Raw genomic sequence first — 19,370 nt, 5'->3', positions numbered from 1 at the left:
AAAAAAAATACTCTTTCCCTTTGAAAAAAAAAAAAAAAAAACAAAAAAAAAAAACAAATACAGATGATGTTTCTTTAAAAGTCTGCATCTGCAAATCCCATTAGACGCGCATATAAGGTTTCGGGTGATTAATAGGTGCCTGCTCCGCTTTGGTTGGAGGGACTCGGTGTAGGCAGATTAACCCCTCCCTCCCTTGCTCACATTTCACTTCACAAACTTGTCACTCTCCCCCCGGCACAGGATTTAAAAAGTTTCACCCATGTCCAGCGCCCCACTAGGACGAAAGCCCCGGGCCTTGGGAAGCGCTCCGGGGTGATCTGCTTATGGTTTTCCAGACGGGACCATGCGGATGTTTAGAAGCGCTCCCAAAGTAGCACGCTTGCAGCAGCACAAAGCTCATGCACAGACCGGTTTTTAGGGAGCAGCTGGATTTCTGCTTGCTGCCAGCGCGATCCCCACGGGGGCTGCCCCTCGGGCCGGGAGGCCAGCGGCGCGACGAGTCCATGGAGGCCGCGGGCGGCGGCTGCGCGCGGAGCGCCCCGGCTCCCGCGCCGCTCTGGGGCTGCGCGCGGGGCGCCGCGGCCGCGGGGCTCGGCCCCCCGGCGCCCTTCTCCTTCCACCCCAAGCCGGATTTCGCTCCGTACTGCGACTTCGCAGCCTCCTGCCCGGCGGCGGCTCCGCACAGCTTCCCGCGGGAGCGGCGGGCGCCGGAGGAGCGGTGCCCCGCTCCCCAGCGCGCCCGCTGGCACCCGGAGGCCGCGCGACGTCCCCAGCCGGCGCTGGCATCGGCGGAGCCCCACGGGGGCAGCCCCGACCTGCTGGGCGCTGCCGTGGCCGCGCGGGGCACCTACGAGCTGCAGGGTGTCGCTCCGAACAGGACCGAGCCAAAGGCGTCCAGGAGGAGGAAGGAAAACTCAGGTAGGTCTCAAAACCGGGGGCGTGGGACGGGAGCACCGATGAGCTCCGGGGTTAAGAAAGCAAGCCTAGGAAGAAAACGCTTTGTAATTCTTTACCTAGAGAAGCTTAGGGTACGGAACACCAAAAGTGAACTGATTTTGCTTTGCTGATCGCCTGTGTTTGTGCTGGGCTCCTCCAAGTCTCGCCGTGCAGACGTGCTGTCACCACAGCCTCAGCCCTAAGGAGAGGGGGTGATTCCCAAGCACATGCTTGTTTTGAGAAGACAAATGCTCCTTTTGCCATTTATTGCCTGCAGCCCTGACCTTTTCTTTTCACACTTGTCTGCCCAAAGCCATAAGCATGTGGGCGCAACGTGAGCAATGCCCTCACTGCAACACAAAATGCCCCCAACCCATCAGCAGCGGCTGCTGCCCCCTGAGCAGCTCCCCTGGGCGGCAGAAAAAGATCCCATAATTGATGCCACCACTTCTCACCTCTGCCCTTCTTGGCTCCCCATGCAACCCACGGAATTACCTGTCATCCCACTCACAACCTTCTGCCACTCTCCSGGACAAAATACAGTGAACAGGGGAGTGCCCATCACTGCTTTAATCACTGCTTCCCGAGCTTGCACTGCAACTCTGCCATGTGCTTGGAAGGGCCTCTGGCTGCACTGGAGAATTTTCCCTTCCTAGGTGCCCAGAGCCCTCTCTTCAGAAATTAATAGGCCAATAAAGAAAAATTCAAAATCACCTGAAGAGAAACGCTACAAAATAAAATCATTTTTCTTGGTTGGTGCATTACCAGCTAGCATCTCACTAAACCACAATGCAGCATGCCGATGGCTTGTCTGAGGTTTCCATCAGACCTCTGCGACACGCACATTCCCCTTGCTGAGCGGAACTGCAAATTACACCACATGTGTGCTTGCCTCTCAGAAAACCAGAACTCAAGCACCAAGCCAGAAAGAAGCAGCAAATCGCGGAAGGAAAGGACAGCTTTCACGAAGGAGCAGCTACGGGAGCTGGAAGCTGAATTTGCCCACCATAATTACCTGACAAGGCTCAGGAGATACGAGATAGCTGTAAACCTGGATCTCACGGAGAGACAAGTAATTCCCCAACTCCTACCTCCCCAGCCCCCCCACATTTTCTTCCTAATAAGAACTGCTATATTACTCAAGGGTGGACTTTTGTCAGCTCCAAAAGTATTTTAGTACAAAACCTCTACATTCTTTCAAAGCATATTCTTTGAAATTTACCTCAAGGTGTTAATAAATGTGTCTCTGTAGTTTAGAATTACATCCATGAATGACTGGTATCTACTGAGCTGTTGTTTTTCACCAGTCTTTGCTGCATACTGAAGTCSTGTGGTTTGCAGAAGGAATATAGATATTAGGTTAGGTTCCAGTTACCAGGATGTTGCTTAAATGTTACAGGATTAATAACTTGCACTTTTCCTGGGTCATGTACTATTTTGACAGGATAAGAGAAGACAAAAACACAGAGTTTTGCAGAGACAGATATTTCTGTTCTCCCATTGTGATGGCCCGGGTTTCCTTATTAAAGCTTAATGGACAACAAAGGAATTGGTCAAATAAAGCAAATTACAATCCCTGAAACATTAGATTGGTTTGCCTGGCTGTTAAAAGGCCTTCAGGGGTACCATGCCCATTAAACTGACCTGATTAGCCCATACAGAGATGGACCTTGGGCAAAGCACTTGTGCTGCCTTTACTGGTTTCTAGGAGAAACCTCAGTCTACAACAGATCAGAGCGAATTATCCCTGCCCTCATTAGAGAGATGGCTTAATTAGCCTTGGGATGTCCCACCTTTCTTGCAGAATTCCACAAAACATCCATTTATCGATGTGCACGTAGATGCATGGGGTGCGTACCCAGCTTAACTGAGCCAATAAGTAATATTTTGTTCTCTGTGATCCAGGTGAAAGTATGGTTTCAGAACAGAAGAATGAAGTGGAAGCGCGTGAAAGGCGGACAGCCGGTGTCCCCCCAGGACCACGACGCAGAAGATGCAGACTCTGCTGCCTCCGCCAGCTCCGAATAGTCCGTGTGGCCACGAGGAGGGGTATGGAGAGGACACTGCTCATCAGGGGACATGGAGAGGGGACAGCAGCTGTGAAATGGGCTTGCCTGCAAAACCTGCAGTCCTGAGCCCTTGGAAGGGGAATGATGCTTTAAGTGCAGAGACATTTAAAGAACACAGGGGGGGGAAAAAAAAATCCAAGGAAAGGTATGACTCTGATTATTGTCTGAATGAATTTAACTCTTTGGAATTGTCTTACTACGCCAGGTGTGTCTTCGGAATATTAACTAAATATTCTGAAGTTATTTAGAACACTAAATATAAAGCAGGAGCAATATAAACACTTCAGAAAAAAAGCAATATAAACACTTCTGAACACTAAATATAAAGCAGGAATAACACTGCCTAGGGACTCAAATGCTCAGAAGATATAGGTCACCAGGCAAGAGTTCGGTGAGTGGCAGTGTAATGTCATATTCACATCCAACCCTTCTCTGGTCTCTTTTATGCATTCTGCATTTGGAGCCACATTTTCCCTGTGCCTTTCTCCAAACCAGCAATAAATGTTTTGATAGTCACTGAGTTCTCATGGAATATGAGCAGAAAACAAGTGTGGCTAAGCAATAGGATAGAAAACAAAACAAAACAAAAAACACTGCAGGCAAAACTATAAATGCCAAATGCAGCTTGTCTGCAGTGGAAGAGATGGATTTCCCCTTAGGAATACAGAGGGCAGGTGCTTTGCTGATGGTAAGAGGCAGGAGATTTCTTCTAAGCTTATAATAATCCCAAAACTCTATTGCTAAATCTGAAATATATTTCTCAAAACAATCATTACCAAATAGCACATCAGATACAACAAGATTAAGTCTTCTGGACACAGTAGCTATCATTGTTTTATGTTAGACACTTTTGTCTACTTAACCGAAGGAAAGCTATTCTTTCATGACTTTCTTTTGTTTCTGGAAGCTCTCTGAACATACAATATTTCCTTTATGAGTTTAGGACTGTTAGAAGAAGCAGAAAGCAGTATTATGGGGAGTGATTTAGCTGAATTTATCTGCCTTCCTGTTCTTGGTTTGTTTTTCATTGGAGACAAAAAAGCAAGCACACGTGTGTAGATGTATGTCCAAATACATCTGCCAATCAAGGTATTGTCTGGATTTATACTTATTACTCATAGACCCCAAAATCAATATCTGGGTTTATCATGCAGTTATGTGACCAACTTAGCCTTTTTGCCTGTTTGTAATTTTTCCATTAATAGGTTATTCTTTGTGCGAACTTTTTTTTCCCCCTTTTTTTTTTGGAGTGTAGTAACTCTTCAGCCAACTCATACAAATGCAGTGTCATTTCTCTTCAAAACATGTAGACATATTGTGGCTTTTTTGTCATTCCATTTTGGTTATATCACTGCTCAATTACAGCTGCCTATGAGAGGTTTGGAGAACATCAGGAAATTTAACTTTAAAGTTTAAAGTTTAAAGCCACTAAAGCTGAAATAGTCAACCGCCCCTATATCAAATGTAAATAATATATTAAAAAACCCCTTTCCAATACAAGATAATAAGCTATCCTGGCAACGCCAAGTATCTTAACCACACTTCCACTTGAAAATGTTCTCCTTTCAATCAAAACTTGTATTATATTAAGTTTGTTATAAAGTTTTAGGAAAGCATAATGTCTGTTTCTATTTCTTCTTTTTGTTTAATGTATTCTAGGGTAATTTTGCTTTTTTAAAACAGAATTTCACACTATCATATTGCATCATGAGTTTTGAGACTATTGAAACTCATGTTTAAATACTTGAACGGTAAGCACTATTTGCATCTGTAGCATGGAATTGTACTTACTATACATATCACGCATCCATTTCAACTTAATCTGAGGTATTCTTATTGGGCTTTAACTCAAAAAGCTCCACAGATATGGTTAATATAAAGTTACATATCTGGATGATAAATGCATAAGGTCATCGGTGGTCATTCCACTTTGTAGAAGATCTCAGAAGAGCTAGTATGAACTTTTTTTTTGTAACAAATGTGCTGAATTATTTTCAAAAAGCTAAGAATTAATGTGTCTAATATGAAAAAAATGCCCATGCTGCTCTATCTTTAAAAAGGCTATTTGATAGATGAAAAACAAGTGTTTTGAAGTATAGAGTAATGCAAAATGACTTAAAAATAAAGAAACTTGAGAAGTATGACGTTATACAAGGTATTTTCTGCACTGTGACCGCAACAGGGATGCGAACACTGGTAAATGCAGCAAGTTTCAGAGGCACAATCCAGAGACTGCTCAGAGCAGCCAGCACTGTCACCTGCCAAAGTCCACTCATTTCTCTGGAGCAGCCAGCGTGCATCTCTCCTCCATAAGCACCTATAATTAGAGCTCCTAAACTGCTCTTGAACTGATGYTTGGCAAGTAGGTACAAGTCACCCATAAGATCATTTTATGTTGGAGTTTCCTCGTGAAGCTGTTTGCTTATTCTGAGATTCCAGTGTGTCACAATGGAACATTTTGACATCAAAGCATTTGACCTCTGATCCTTTGGTGCCAATAATCTTCCAGGCAAGCCTGTCACCAGGGAACAAAAATCTCTGACCTGCAATTATTCTGCTCAGAAACACACATCAGGCTTTATTCACCCTGGGGAAGGAAAGCAAGCTACCTGGGGATGTTTGGCCTTGCTTCCCGAGACTGAAGCTCAATAAATAATTGGTGCACAGTCACTGACATAGCCCAGGCAGGATCCAACACATCTCCCACAGGAAGCCCCTGCAGGCAGAGGAACCAGAGTCCTTCCCATACAGTACCACAGACATGTCTGTATACAGTTGCCGATATGTGCCGAAGTCCTTTGGGCCTGTGCTGCCTCTTTCAAACACAGGAAGAGAAGCGTTTTATCTAAAACCCAAAATTGTTCTTAACCCCCAATGTTTTCTAGCAGCTCTGTGAGAAGACAACAGCAAAGTTTTAGCTGAACAAACCAAATGCCTGGACTTCCGAGACATGCTGCCCAAATCATGCATGAATAAGTAATTACCATTTAAGAAACTCAAATGAATATCTTACGTGTTATGCAGTCCAGAGCACATAAATAAAGGGCCTCCCAGCAAAATACACTATTCCCTCTTACTCACTCTTGACAAATACGCTTGCAATAAGGAGTTGAATTTTGTACTCTTCAAGATGATAAAGCCATAAATCTACACTTAACTCATAAGGCAAGGTCCTTACACAGCAGACAGTGGCATCTGCCTTCATAAAATACAATTACAACTGGAGAAGCCACTTGCAGCCCTAAGCATTTCAGGTTTATTTTCCACATACCATAGCCCCTGTTGGTGCAAATTTCCGTCTCCCTGAAAGAGCCGTTCTCTGTCAGCATTACAAGCTGGTGAAAGGGATAAAGGAATAAGATACTTGCTCACAACTGCACTTTTCACCAAAGCTGGTAATAAAAAATGTCTAATAAAAACATGGCACTTCCTTTTCCATAAGGTATTACTTAAGTGGATATGACTGTATGTCATCAGGGAGACAGCAGAGTGAAAAATTGGAAGCAACAGCTCTGCTTCCCCTCAAACACTTTTTAAAGCTATGACATATCCCCATTAATGTTTTCTTAAACCACCTACTCATACTTCTCCCTGACAATGTAAGAGGAAAAGCTTGCAGAGATCACAGGCCTGCAGCACAATGGCAAAACTGTCCGAGGCAGCTGGCAAAGGCTGCRATGTCTTCTGCATCTCCTCCAAGACACTTAGTGCAAGGGCCAGGAAAACAAGGTGCTAAGAGAATGCAAGCTAGACAAAACATCCAGAGGCTCCTGCCCAAGGATTCTCTCCAGCAGAGCCGCTGCTCTTCATCCAAGTAAATTTGCRACCCTTTGGGGGTGAATAACTACTCCCTTCCCTCTGTGCACTGGAAGTCTGGCGCAGTTACAGCCATGTGATGTGACCTTCATCACCTGCCTTTCCCGAGCTCTCTTTCCCATGACACTTTTTTCCTGTGGAATAGATGCCCAAGTTGCAGACTGTGGACAGTGCCTCTCTTTACCAGGCGACCTGCTCACCTTTCTCACCAGGCTGGAGGGTGAGGTGACCAGGTCTCTCTTCTAGGTACTGGCTGCCTAAGTGAGATACACACAGGCAGGCTGGACTAGATGATCTCCAGAGGTCCCTTCCAACCTTGAACACCCTGTGATTCTGTGGCCGTCTAGAGCCACGTGCGCTGCTGGTGGAGGCGTGCGGGAGAGCTGACAGGCGGCCCCTTGGCTGCCGTTTCCTTCTCACAAGTCACCACAGCAATCCTGCTGTTTTGTCCTGAATTATCTCATCCCATCCAAGGCCAAGCATGGTCGTCTCCAATTCAGTTTCTCCTGTGCGTTTTATATTTGCTACTTYGGTTACAAATATTTAAGTCCATTGCTTTCTGACTGCAGGGAAGTCACACCAAAGCATTAATCTACGCTGCAGAAACAACAGTGTCTATTGATRTAATATTATTTTTTAAAAAGAAACTTGCCATTATTCCACTCTCTTCACTGAATATACCTTATCATATGACTAGCAAAGCCTAATGTTTGGCTAAGGAGTGCAAAGGTTAACACACACCAGATGTCAGGGAACTCTCTTTTTGCAGGAGCTGTAGAACCGCTTGGCAGAAAATATCTCAGGCGAAAAACCTGGGGCAGCAGCAGTGGAGGTTTCTCAGCATTTTACGTGGTAAAGCCAACAGTTTGCATACAACCTAAAATCCTCCTGCCTTCTCAAGGTTGCTGGGGCTGCCCTGTCTCGTGCATTTTATCAGGTACATTTTATACAGCACGTTGGTGTATGGGTGACTTGGCTGCCTGCACCTGGGGATGCGTGCCACCAAGAGCAGCGCTCCTATTACATTTCATCAGCCACTATCTCATACTTCGAGCGATTTTTATCCCCAGAGAAAGCAGACAGCCCCTCTGAGAAATATTATATGTCCATGCTGATGGCTGGACTCCGAATCCTGCATGCCTGCAGCCCGGCTAAGCACCCAGACAGGAAACCCACCGTCTCGGAGCGCCTGCGGCAGAGCGCTCCCGTCTGCCTGCCACGCGCCTGGAGCTGGCGCAAGGCAATCCCAGGGTCAGGCTATCGCCTTTCAGGCTGCAGTTAGGATGGGGCAGCAGCCCCAGCATCTTGGGGACAGGCAGGTGCAGCAGAGCCCCACGGCCTCCTTCCCCCAGCCTCCCCGCACATAGGGCTATCTTGCTYGAATTTGCACCTGGAGAAAGGGTTTGCATCCAGGAGCAGGCTTTTCCAGCATTGTTCCCTCCTTCTACACTTTAAAAAAAAATTCTTTTTTCTCCACTTCTACACAGGGTGAATTAGCAGCCGGTTGTCTGGAAAGTCCTTGAGGACAGRATTGCGAAGAGATAATGGAAGGGAATAACAGGGAAGGATGGTGACTTCATGCCACGAAGATTCGAGTCATGTTTCTCTTTCTTTCCTGTTTAAAGCAGAAAATGTTTTTCAAGACCTCTTCAATCCTGCTTAAGCAAGAAGCATGGCACTGACATGGACACACAGGATTTCACACGTCTTGTTCTGCTAACTCCATGAGCAACACCCATCCCATGAGCAGCATCCCATGCCAATACCCTCCATTCATCTGTCACCCCAGCCCTTAAAAAGAGAATTTCCTACACTTGGGCACTTACTGCCTGGTCCTGCAATGCTATGGTAAAGCTGGTTGATAGGAGAAAAAGATATAAAGGCATCATTTCATACTTTCAATTCGTTCTGCAGCAAGACACATAGTTTCATATAGGAAAATTTCTAGTTTTAAAGGTCTAGCATCAGGTACTTGCATCCAGGCTACTCCTGCCTCCAAGTGGCCTTGCTTTGGCTGCTCTGAGTTACAATACTCTTCTTAAAAGGGTCACCTTAAAAAAAAAAAAAATCCATAAAAGGGGAATAAAAAATGAGATGAGAAATTATCTGTCTCACGGGGAAACATTTTAGACACATCTCTCCCTTGTTTATTTGCAGAATACAACACAGACACAACTGGGGTATGTTTTACATTATGCAAAAGAAGAGTTTGTGGCATTCCTGTCTGCACTGAAGACATGTTTATACTGTTGGGTTCCATTACGAATCTGTTTAATATCCTATGAATGCTCCGAGTCCTTTGCACACTCCAGGCAGGAAGTCTTTAATGCACACACTGAGAAGACATTTCCAACCATTCAAACATTAGATAAAAGTCATTTTACTACAAGAATTAAATTCTTCCTTCTCTTGTATTTTTGTAAGATTTCTTAGAGGAAAAAAAACTTCTAATTCTATAGTAGAGCTGCTTGCACTATTAGAGAAAGACATAATGGAAACAAATTTAATGAAAAATATTCTCAGCCATTTACCCTTGGTATCGTATAGTACCATGAGACTTCTGCAGTGATCACAGCAGTCCTTGCCTCCAAGGCATTTTGCCAYTTAAAACAGATAAGAAAGCAAAAATAATCTCCATGTGCCCTGCTGCTCTAACTGGAAATCAGGGCTTGACAGACTTGTCCAACACACAAAGAGCAGCACTGAGAAGTGGCCCTTTGGTAGCCACCAAAGTGCAGCTAAGCGGCAGTGCTCTTGTTACTTCAGCGAGCAAGGAGCAACTCAGTGCTCCAAGCCTGACTTCATCACTGTTTACACAGAATCATTGCTTTCATATTTTGAAGAGTTCTCATCCAGCAACATGGTGAGAGAGCAGACGGAAAGGAAGTTGTGCCTMAAACATTCTATAGATGAGATGGAACCACGGTTTTGGGTCAAATATTCTGTGGTCAGTGAAAACCTTGCCCTTTGGAGACCAGCACTTGGGTGTTGAGAAGCTGCAGTGGCTTTGCCTCCTTTGCACTTGCTGAGGACAACGCTCACCATTTGGAAATAATGTAAAGGTAATAAGGGGGGATTTGAAATCTGCATATAAGATAGAGCATGAAACTTGGATTGAATTTTCACTTTCCTTTGCAATTTCTAGGGCCAACTTGAGAGGCATTATTTTAGGAGAAAAAAATAGTTTTTTTTTATTACCTTCTTCTCTCTGCTGAAATTTCCCTGCAGTTCTGCCAGAATCAAGATGAGATGATGCCAAGAAAGGGATGAGCTCATGGCATTTAAGAGTATGAGGTTTTACAAATAAAAATGACATTACTCTGTTCAGAAGTAGACAGTGATATATAACAGTGTCAAATGACAAGTAATTTTTGGCTACTAAGTTCAAAATAGCCTACCTCACTACCTGCCAGGTTGGCTCAGCATGCATTGATGGCATATTTATTCTGCCTGCACCTGATTATGGCAGAATGATGTTCAAACATGATGAATATTGGCCTTACTATCATGACCTTTGCTCCCCTTCTGCATATTTTTAAATCAGGTCCTTACTGATGGCTGTAATTAGTCTCACAGTGACAGCAAAGCTTGCTATTATAAGGGCATGTGCAAAGATGCCACGTGCACTCTAAAGTCACCTTTATGCAAAGATTAAGCYTGGAAATGCAAAGCCTGGGCATGGGCACAGAAGCAGCCTGGTGCCTCCGTTGAGCCCAGGCCAGGTGCTGGATCAGGGCRTGCAAGCACATCCTGCTGCACTGCTCAGGACCAGCTCTGTTCTCTGGAAAGGTCCCAGCTGTGGTCGCTCCTCCCGTGTGTTAAGCTTGTTGAGCACTCCCTTTAGTTTTCCTGCGTGGGAATGCAAGCAAATGCCAACACGTTCGCTGTCAGAATGAGCTGTATGTTCAAACTGCTGGCTGTCCACTGCCTGTGCAGTAGTGGAGGACACCACTGGACACCACACCCCTGCCATCTGTCAGGAATTATATAAAAAACCCATTATCTATCCACATTCAACTTGCAATTTTTATAGCCTTTGGACCTTCACTCTTTCCCTTAAAAAAATAAAATAAATTCAGAAATTCAGAATACAAACTCTGTTATTTTTGCCCCTGTTACAGTTGCAAAATATCATTCTGCAGAAACTTCCCTTTTTGCCATGCTTTAGAACAGCTATACCATATCCCGAGGTCTAGCAGTATGATCCTAAAGGAACTCAGTGATCTGCTCCAGCCCAGCACACAAACTGCCTGCGAGTTAGGGACATTATCAATGTTGAGCCGCAGAGATCCTGCCTTTATGGAGGGTCATTTCCTCTGCTAGATCTTTTCTCAAAAGGGCTTATGCAACTGTGGGTTGATTTTTCATCTCTTCATGTTATCACATGGGCTTTTGAAAGAAGGGCTCACGGGCATCTAGGAAATTCCTCCTACCACTAATGCTTACAGAACAGGTCTGATTCCCCTTCCACAGGGATAAAATTTCACCRATATTGCATTACTATCACACTTTTACAACTTAATATCCAATCAACAAGATGCGCCCCCCATTCTTCACGTGGAGAAAATGCTTTTTTTAAAAAAAAAAAAAAAGAAAAACCTACACACAAACTAATGAGGCTTTCTGCTATCCTTTGATAAATCCTTTAAATAYGCTGGTAAGCATCCCAATGCTCCTGTTTATAGAAGGATACGCAYGGCTCCATCCCTGCTGCCCTTCCTGCAACACAACTGGCCCCCTCCCCAGGCCTGGCCCAGCGGTGTCTGCTCCAGTGTCTCCTTGACACAGAATGACCTAATTTGTTATGGCTGCTAAGAACTGCGAGAAATGAAATCCAGGATTTGTAGTTAATTGGGGTCAGGTTGAGATGATTTATGATCCGAGGAATGTATTCATTCTTGACATTATCATGTGAACAACAGTATCATTTGGGCTGAGCCACTTTTGGAATCAAATTACTACCTGGATTTCCAGAAAATGAGAAATGGTGCAGGACAGACCTGAGGAAGAAGGCAGAACGGTGGCAGATGGGGCTGCGTTTGATCTAGAGCTGGGCACCGTCTTTCCACAGACTGTCAATCAGTTAAACCTCCAGTCCTGATTTATCATGATTCAGGAGAGAGATGCTGCCAGCAATGGGCCCTTGCCAGGAAAATTTCATCTGTCTGGAATCTGACAGGAAAAGAGAGGTTTGGAAATTTCAGAGGAAGCTGGGATTTGTGCTAGTTACAGAGCCTCTGTTTGTGCTCTCTCAGCTGGCTCATGTTAGCAAGTTAGACTCACTGAGAAAAAGCGTCAAAGGTTTTTTTCATCACTCAAGACCCTTGAGCTTGATCCCGAGGCAGCAGGCTTCACAATGCGACCCGTGACCCCAAACAGCAGGAGCCTTCAGCAGGTTTCCCCAGGCCTTTTGCTGTATATCTTATATCAACATCTGTGTTTTCTCTAGGGGCTTGGAAAAAAAAATACAGAAAAATTACTCTACTTTCTAATCTAAGGCACTTCAACACACTTCAAAAGTTAAATACAACATGAAAATAATTTAATTCAATTTAATTCTAATTTCCTTTTAAAATATTTTCACTGCTATTTGCCCTTCTCTTTATGATGTCTCTTCTCTATTCCTGCTAACTTCAGGTTCTGTTCAGGCTGCATGAGATGCAGCTGCCTGCAACTCCAGTACAACCAGTGGCTGAAGGGGGATGCTGGAGGCTGCTGTGCCCTGTCGCCCTTGACGCCAGGAGTTCTGGCCYGGAGGTTGTAGTTGCAGGAATCCCCTGGGATCCTGTGCTCTGACTCAACTCCATCTTGATTACAAATACCTTCAACCGCTGGCTGAGCTGTAAGTGCATTAACTCTTTATCTGCCTGGGCCCCTATGCTTACTGCAATTTGGTCTTTCGAGCTATTCCACATTCCCAAATATTCCATTATTTGGGGCATATGAACCCCAAATACAGACAGCTATGGGGGAGTTATTTSTATTGAGGCATGCAATCTCCTGCAAAACTTATAAATTGCTCATTGATAGTGCAAAACCAACGTGCACTGAATGATCTGCAATATGTRCCATAGACTCCATCTAAAGGCACATACTGGAGAAGCAGAAGAGCGCAAGACTGTGGGTCATCCTATGTTCCTCCAAAGGAGCTCCAAGCAATTCCAGCTTCAGTGTATGGAAAGCTGGAAAGGTAACCAGATTCTTATATATCTTCCTGCCTTGCTCTCAGCTGTGAGATTATTAGTGAGTGGCAATAAATACATTTGGCAGTACTGTTGGCTACCTGTAGTTTAACTCCCAACCAGGCAGACCAAAGTAATGTGGGGTATTTATTCAGCTGTGCCTCTTTCTATGTCCTGGGGAAGAGAGATATGTTTCAGGCTCATTAATCACTTCATTCTTTGGTGGAGCAAACAGCAGGAGCCACGGGGGGTTGTCTTTGCTCAGAAGGTTCTGTAACACGGGGGATTTGCTGAAAAGGATGCCCCCAGTAAAAGAGCATTAAGATCCTTCACTGGAAGGAGGGGAAGATGAGCTGGGGTGACTAGCRTCTGCACAGATGGTCAGGAAGATGAAAAACAGAATTAAGCAGTGGTCCAAACAAGTCCTTTCCGTCCCTCGCAATACATCACATAGCACCTTGAGTGCTCTACCATGTGCTGCACCCAAGATGTTGGTAGAGAAGCCCGTCCTAGCGCGCAGACGTTGGAATGGCTGCGGCTSAGTTGTCCCTTGCTGCTGAGGCTGCACGAGTTCCCTGCAGGACTGGCTGCCTCCGCATCTCACCCTGTTCTAGCAGCCTCTTACAGCCAAACAAGCACCTCGAGCTGACCCAGCTCTGCAAGAGGATCAGCTGCGAGAGCAAACCAGAGCTTTGCATCAGTGAGAAAGCTGTATGGAGCCTGTATGGAGGAGAAGTTGCCTGCAGTTGCCCCACCACTCGGCAGAGCTGCCCCCTTCCCCAGGTGCAGGGAGGCCAGACCCCTATTTCCTAAGGCTTTTTTTAACCATTACACACATTTTCCTGCTACCGGCATCCCTTCAAGGCCAAGAACAGGCTGCTCTGCCGGGGAAATGCGGGCTTATTTAAAACTGCTTTTGAGTAATCAATTTAAAATGCATTCCAGCTGGAATATATACATTATATTCACATATATTTAGATTTTCAGTATGCTGGAGAGCAGTTTGCTTGGAAAAGATCATGAACCTCACCCCATCCAGGATTTCATTCAGAAAACATGTAGTGCTGTAGCTGCATGACTCACTTCTTCCCTTCACTAAGCACCAAGATCTCCTCTGGCAAGTAGAAGTTTGGCTAAACTCCAGCTCCAGAGAGTTTATAAAGAAAACAAGCTAAAATCTGGTAAGGGAGGATGCTCTTTTCAAAAATTTCAAATCAGGAGTTTTAATGCAAATTTGCAGGCAGAAAAAAATCTTGTCACCTGCTGGAGCTCTGTGATCTGCTAGGCCCAAGGCACTTGCTCTAGCAAACACATTTTCTTACCTTTTAATTCTACAGATTTTCTTAGGGATATGTAAAAAGGATATGTAGAGATTACATGCATTTTTTTCACCCAGTGTCTTGATGCTTACMAATTTTTATGCTTATTTGTAATAAAAAGTAGTGAGAGGCAGCAAGTGAAAAGGAAAGTCCAGGGCTGTGGGAAGGCAGATTTGCTTTATCACTTCCAGGATTAATTATAATGGAAGGAGTTTGATGGCTACTTCTGCTTCCAGAGGGTTGTTCTAGTTTTTTGTGATGTTAGGTATGTGCAAGAATGAAATCTGTAGTAATCTATCAGGATCTAGATAGCTAATTTTCCTAGATACCTGGTTTATTTTGCATGAGCCAATTTTTTCACTTATTTTTTATGTACAGAAAATGTGGCGGGATAGTGGAAAGGCAGGAGGAAAAAGATATAACCTAGCGTYTTCTCAAAATACAAGTTAACTGAGCCAAAGAAGAGTGCCTTAGGAAGAGGCACACCTTACTTGAAATTGAATGTACACAGTCTTTTTTTTTTTGAGGTCTTTTTTAATAACATCTTTCAAGATGTTTTTCCCAGTTTTGCTCAAGTTAATTATGTTCCCATGTCTGCTGGATTCCCATTTAGTTTCTAACCTAACGGAGCAATTTCCTGAGGAGAGGCAGTAGCAAGGCAGAGCCTCTGCTTTTTGTCTTCTGGCCTTCACAATCAATCAGTGCTGTCTAGAGCCGGCCGCGTGAGCTGCCTCGAGAGCKAAGAACAGCTCCTGTGAGAGGGGAAAGAACTTGCAGGGGGAGGATTTACTTCAGTTGTTGAGTAAGGCAGGGGGGGTTGGGTTTTTTGGGGGGTATTTTCAGGTTTTGTGCCAGAAAACCCCTTCCTTTGTAAGGCTTCTTGTGGGTTCACCAGGCTCGTTGCACTTTCCCAGCCAGKCTCAGGGTGCCCTGCTGATCGCCAACCCTGTGGACACCTTCTCCAGCCAGAGAGCCTGTGCAGGGAGTTAAGGCGTGTTGTGGACTGACCAGGTAGCGGTGGGAGAAAGGAGTTCAACGACCAGCAARTTGAACTCATCACTGCACCAGCAGTCATCCTTATCGGCGCTTGCATGTCATAGAGCCAGCTCTCCCCAGCTGAGCCCCAAAAGCCAAACCCCTGGTCGCCCCACTTCTCTGGGCATTCCCCTCCATCCGACAGCATCTACCAGGAATAAGCAAAGAGCAAGGCTGGGGCCAGGCTGTCGGTGTTGCCCTCCGCCGGGCTGAGCAGTTCRGGTGGCTCCAAGACAGGACTAGGAGGGTTAAAAGTCAGCTACAAGTTTTGTGGCTGCTTTCCAAAAGGTTTCAGTTAACACCCAAGGTCTCCTGATGGCTCACTCACTCTAATAGATTTTTCCCATTGACTTCTCGCTTTATAGACTATCATTTCCTTTTCTGCAAGGGAGCTATTTTCTGGGTCACTGATCTAACCAACTTAAAAGGGATTTCATTGATTACATTTTATTGGTGGTTACTTCAGCCATAATGGGCTAAGTTGCTGCTACTTGCTAACAGCTTCGCTTCTTGCTTTAGGACCCTTGCCTGCTCTGCACACCTACGAGTGAAGTCTAGGCTGCTCTCTCCCACCTTGGTTGGGCACTTCGTAACTCCCAGCACCTTCATTACTTCGTTATGAGTAAATACCTTATTGCTGCAAATACCTTATTGCTGCAGCATCACCATGCTGGACACTGACCACCTCTGTGCTCACACRCATGTCCCCTAACCAAGGGCTCAGTCACTGCAGCCCCACTACACATGAAACCAGATCACCACTTCCAAAACAGGACTGAGGGTTTGCTTGGCTGTTTTTGTTCTTCTCCTAGGGCAGACAGTTTTCAAAAACAGAGAGAAGTGAGGAAGAAAGCACAGAAAGGGGGAGAAAACAGAATCTGCAGCCATAGCTCCCATCATACTCCTATTTTTCATCCTTCATACAATTGTCTTTAAATCCAAATGAGGCAAAGCTCGATATCTTAAGGTCATACTGGTTAGAAGCACAAACTGGTAATTAAAATAGACATTTCTTCAGCCCCCTACAAAAGGGGCATAACAGCCTGTGTGACTCCTGGCCAATGGAGCTCCACGCACAAGTCTCTCAGTGTAACATYCAGGAAACTGCTGCTACCAATTGTGCTATTAGAGCAACGAATGTGTTAAACTGTGTTATTTTATAAAGAAAAAAGGATTATACTTACAACCTTCTTTGCAACAGGAGCCAGGCAGTAGGGGCCACAAGCAGGACTCTACCCTGGCAGCCCCTGCTGTAGCTGCCCTTTATTTGTGCAGTGCCAGCAGGACAGACACTGGCACCTGCACAGGGACTGATGGCACCCACTGGGTGCTGCCCATTTTGGGACTCCAATTCTAGAGCACTTCTGCTTGCCCATCACTGTCAAGAGTAGCAGTAAATATAACCTCAAAGGATTGGGCCTCAGAAGCTAAGGGGAAAGACAGGGAAGTCYTCTGGACTTTGCCACTCCCCACGGGATGCACACAGGGATCACTGAGGGCACTCCTGCCTGCTCCCTTCTYCCCAGAAGATAATTTCCCTTCTCTGAACTTAGTCTCCAGCCATCCTGAGCAGATTCCTCTCTAGCTGCCGTCTCAACTGCCCTGGTACATTATAGCAAGATGACAATCAATTAGCTGCTCACTCTATTGCAATAAAGAAGCCACCCAACCTTATATAACTCTTTTTAATTGTTTTCTTACATTATAACATTTGGTTAAAGTTATTCTGCCATAAGTTATATCATTTAATTTCTCAAAGTGCTAATATTTTAATTACTTCCTTCCTGAGACAAAGTACCTGGACTGTCTTCTGTCATTCAGTAGATTATAAGAAGTTGCTGGCATGAATACTTAAAAGGGACATTTGTTCCTAGAATCTTACAGAAAAAATGCTTTTCCCAGTCAATAAGTTGAGCCTAAAGCAGCCACAATGGTGTGACATCCAGATGAGTCCTCCTGAGCTAGGACCACATTGCTCTCTAAAGAAAGTCACCCTGATCCAAAGGTGCAGCAAGTTTTGCAAGCAAAGCTCTAGGCGTTGGGGGAATTTTCCTGTCCCACTAGCACAGCACAACAGCATCCTGACATTAGACGGTGGAATTACAGTGACAAATACCCACACTACCACAGAGTTTCTTGCAGATTGCAGAGAAACGTCAGGCTGGGAAGAGCAAAAACAACACACTTGCAGTTTACATCCCTTAAAAAAAAAAAAAAAAAAAAAAAGAATTTGCTCACAATAAAGTACATCACACATTTCAAACTCTGACCGATAACCTTTGTCTGCAATGTAGACTTCCCAGGTTTTCTGACAGTCTGTTTCTAGGAACACGGTGGCTTATGCCAGAGCGGCCCTGAGGCTCCCCCGGGTACAGCCTTGCTTTGTTCCTGTCTCGGTGTGCGTTAAGATGAGGACTCTGCCAAGCATCCTTCCAGGAAACTGCATGAGATGTCTGTCTTACTCATTGCAGCAAGTCTTAGTGATGCAGTCTACAAAACAAAAGGACCTAAAGCAGCGTACAATTTAGCTATCTAACAAAGCTCCTGATCTCTGGATGTAATCACCACATACAGAGTTATCTAAGCATTTCCTTAGGAAGAAACTATGTTGTTGRAAGGAGACCGTTAGCTTTAATAGTCATAGAGGCTTACAGCTTTGTTATCATCATCTTACAAAAGAGCAGTCTCTAAAGCAAGCTCAAGAGGAACAGAGACAGCACTGCCAAACAAGCGAGCCACATAACTTGGTACTTGTAACTTCCACTTACCTTTTGCAGATCTCAAATATTCTTTAATAGGAAGTCAGCAGCTTTCCCAGGAACTTCACCGCTTTCAGCATTCTCACATGCCCTGGTGAGCACCAAGGGCACATAGATTACATTAAACAACACTTGTTTTTAACCTTTCAATCTTAGGAAAATTTAAGGAAGGATACATACAGATGACTAGGGAGGCCACAGGGCAAAGAGAAAGGTATGGAAACAGGTGGGCTCATTTAAAGCATAAACAGCCCCTCCTCCCCCCTTAAAGGCATGCTTGTCTCCATCTCTTTTATTGTGGTTTAATGATTCTTTGTTCTTAAAGCAAAATGTCCCTTTTGTTTGTTTGCTTCCAGCCTATGAGCTCATAATATAATTGAAATTCTCAAATAACTAGACTAAACTGGCTAGGCCAGTGGAGGGAAAATATATTTTTCATTTTTGTAATGTTTGTGCTTCTGTTCTCTTTCTCCCTGGATCGCATGCTGCAGCTCAGAAGCAGCCGTGTGAGCTCTGCCCGGTGCAGCCAAAAGGTTGCCCAAAGACAAAAGGATCACAAGAAATCTACTCACACTACTGTCAGACTCAGCTGCTCAAATGTGAAGTCCCCAAGTCTCCTGAAATTCACTCAAAATTATGATTCTTTTTAAGGAAAACTTTAGCATTTTAGTTCCATATGYCTATTATTTCTAACCTTCTTAGCACTGAGGCTCAAGCTTTCCAAGTTTTTGCTGCTAGAAAATTACAAACGAAAAAGATGATGAAACCTGAAACTGCATTAGGAGCWGATTGCAGGGGTGTAAGAGCTATTGTAACCTAAGACTTACAATAAGATTTAATCTGGAAGCACTGAGTTCTTGGTAATTTTCCCTTGAGCTTCCAATATGTCCAGCCCTGATTAATATCATCTTCTAATTGGGCTGTATAACATTTTGCACKGGCTCAAAAATAACTTTAAAAAAGTGCAGGCTTTGTTTGAGATCCTACATCTGTGTAGCCCTCGAAAAACTTTCATGCAGTTCTTTTTTTCTGTAGAGTACTTTAATAGGCCTGAGGAAAGTTTCATGTATCTTACCTCATGTATCTTACAGTCTCAAGTAAACACATCTATGTGAACACGTATGTCACRTTACAGAGAGGTGCCAGTATATATTTTAGAAGGACTCCAGTGAGTGTGAGAGCTGTTAGGCCTGGTCGTGTGTCATTCTGCGTGGGAGCCTGAGAGAGGCAGCGACACGCACTCGTGCCAGGCCA

General features: G+C 44.7%; 1 protein-coding gene and 1 long non-coding RNA gene across 2 annotated transcripts in view; one reads left to right on the top strand and one right to left on the bottom strand.

Annotated features, from left to right (window-relative positions):
- The window catches only part of LOC112960167, a 23,999-nt gene extending 5,665 nt beyond the window's left edge, over positions 1-18,334 (bottom strand). Inside the window, exons 1-2 of the long non-coding RNA XR_003251721.1 lie at positions 18,297-18,334; positions 18,126-18,207 (exon numbers count right to left, since the gene is read on the bottom strand). This is a non-coding gene — a long non-coding RNA (uncharacterized LOC112960167). The remainder of the gene's footprint in view (positions 1-18,125; positions 18,208-18,296) is intronic.
- MEOX1 (mesenchyme homeobox 1) lies at positions 504-2,964 on the top strand. The gene is made up of 3 exons (XM_026054365.1): positions 504-918; positions 1,836-2,008; positions 2,842-2,964. Exons 1-3 carry the CDS (start codon positions 504-506, stop codon positions 2,962-2,964), a joined length of 711 nt encoding a protein of 236 aa, XP_025910150.1.
- Positions 18,335-19,370: the final 1,036 nt, after the last annotated feature.

Source organism: Nothoprocta perdicaria, unplaced genomic scaffold, assembly GCF_003342845.1.
Source record: "Nothoprocta perdicaria isolate Ctin4 unplaced genomic scaffold, notPer1 scaffold_121, whole genome shotgun sequence".
NCBI lineage: Eukaryota > Metazoa > Chordata > Aves > Tinamiformes > Tinamidae > Nothoprocta > Nothoprocta perdicaria.
The sequence above is the reverse complement of the archived record's forward strand: the minus strand, read 5'-3'. Positions and strand labels throughout refer to the sequence as shown.

Bases quoted from the DNA above. Each gene is read 5' to 3' on its own strand.
- MEOX1 (XM_026054365.1), top strand. From the start codon at position 504: ATGGAGGCCGCGGGCGGCGGCTGCGCGCGGAGCGCCCCGGCTCCCGCG. The intron at 919-1,835 runs GTAGGTCTCAAA...CTTGCCTCTCAG, and splicing joins GAGGAGGAAGGAAAACTCAG to AAAACCAGAACTCAAGCACC. The intron at 2,009-2,841 runs GTAATTCCCCAA...TCTGTGATCCAG, and splicing joins TGGATCTCACGGAGAGACAA to GTGAAAGTATGGTTTCAGAA.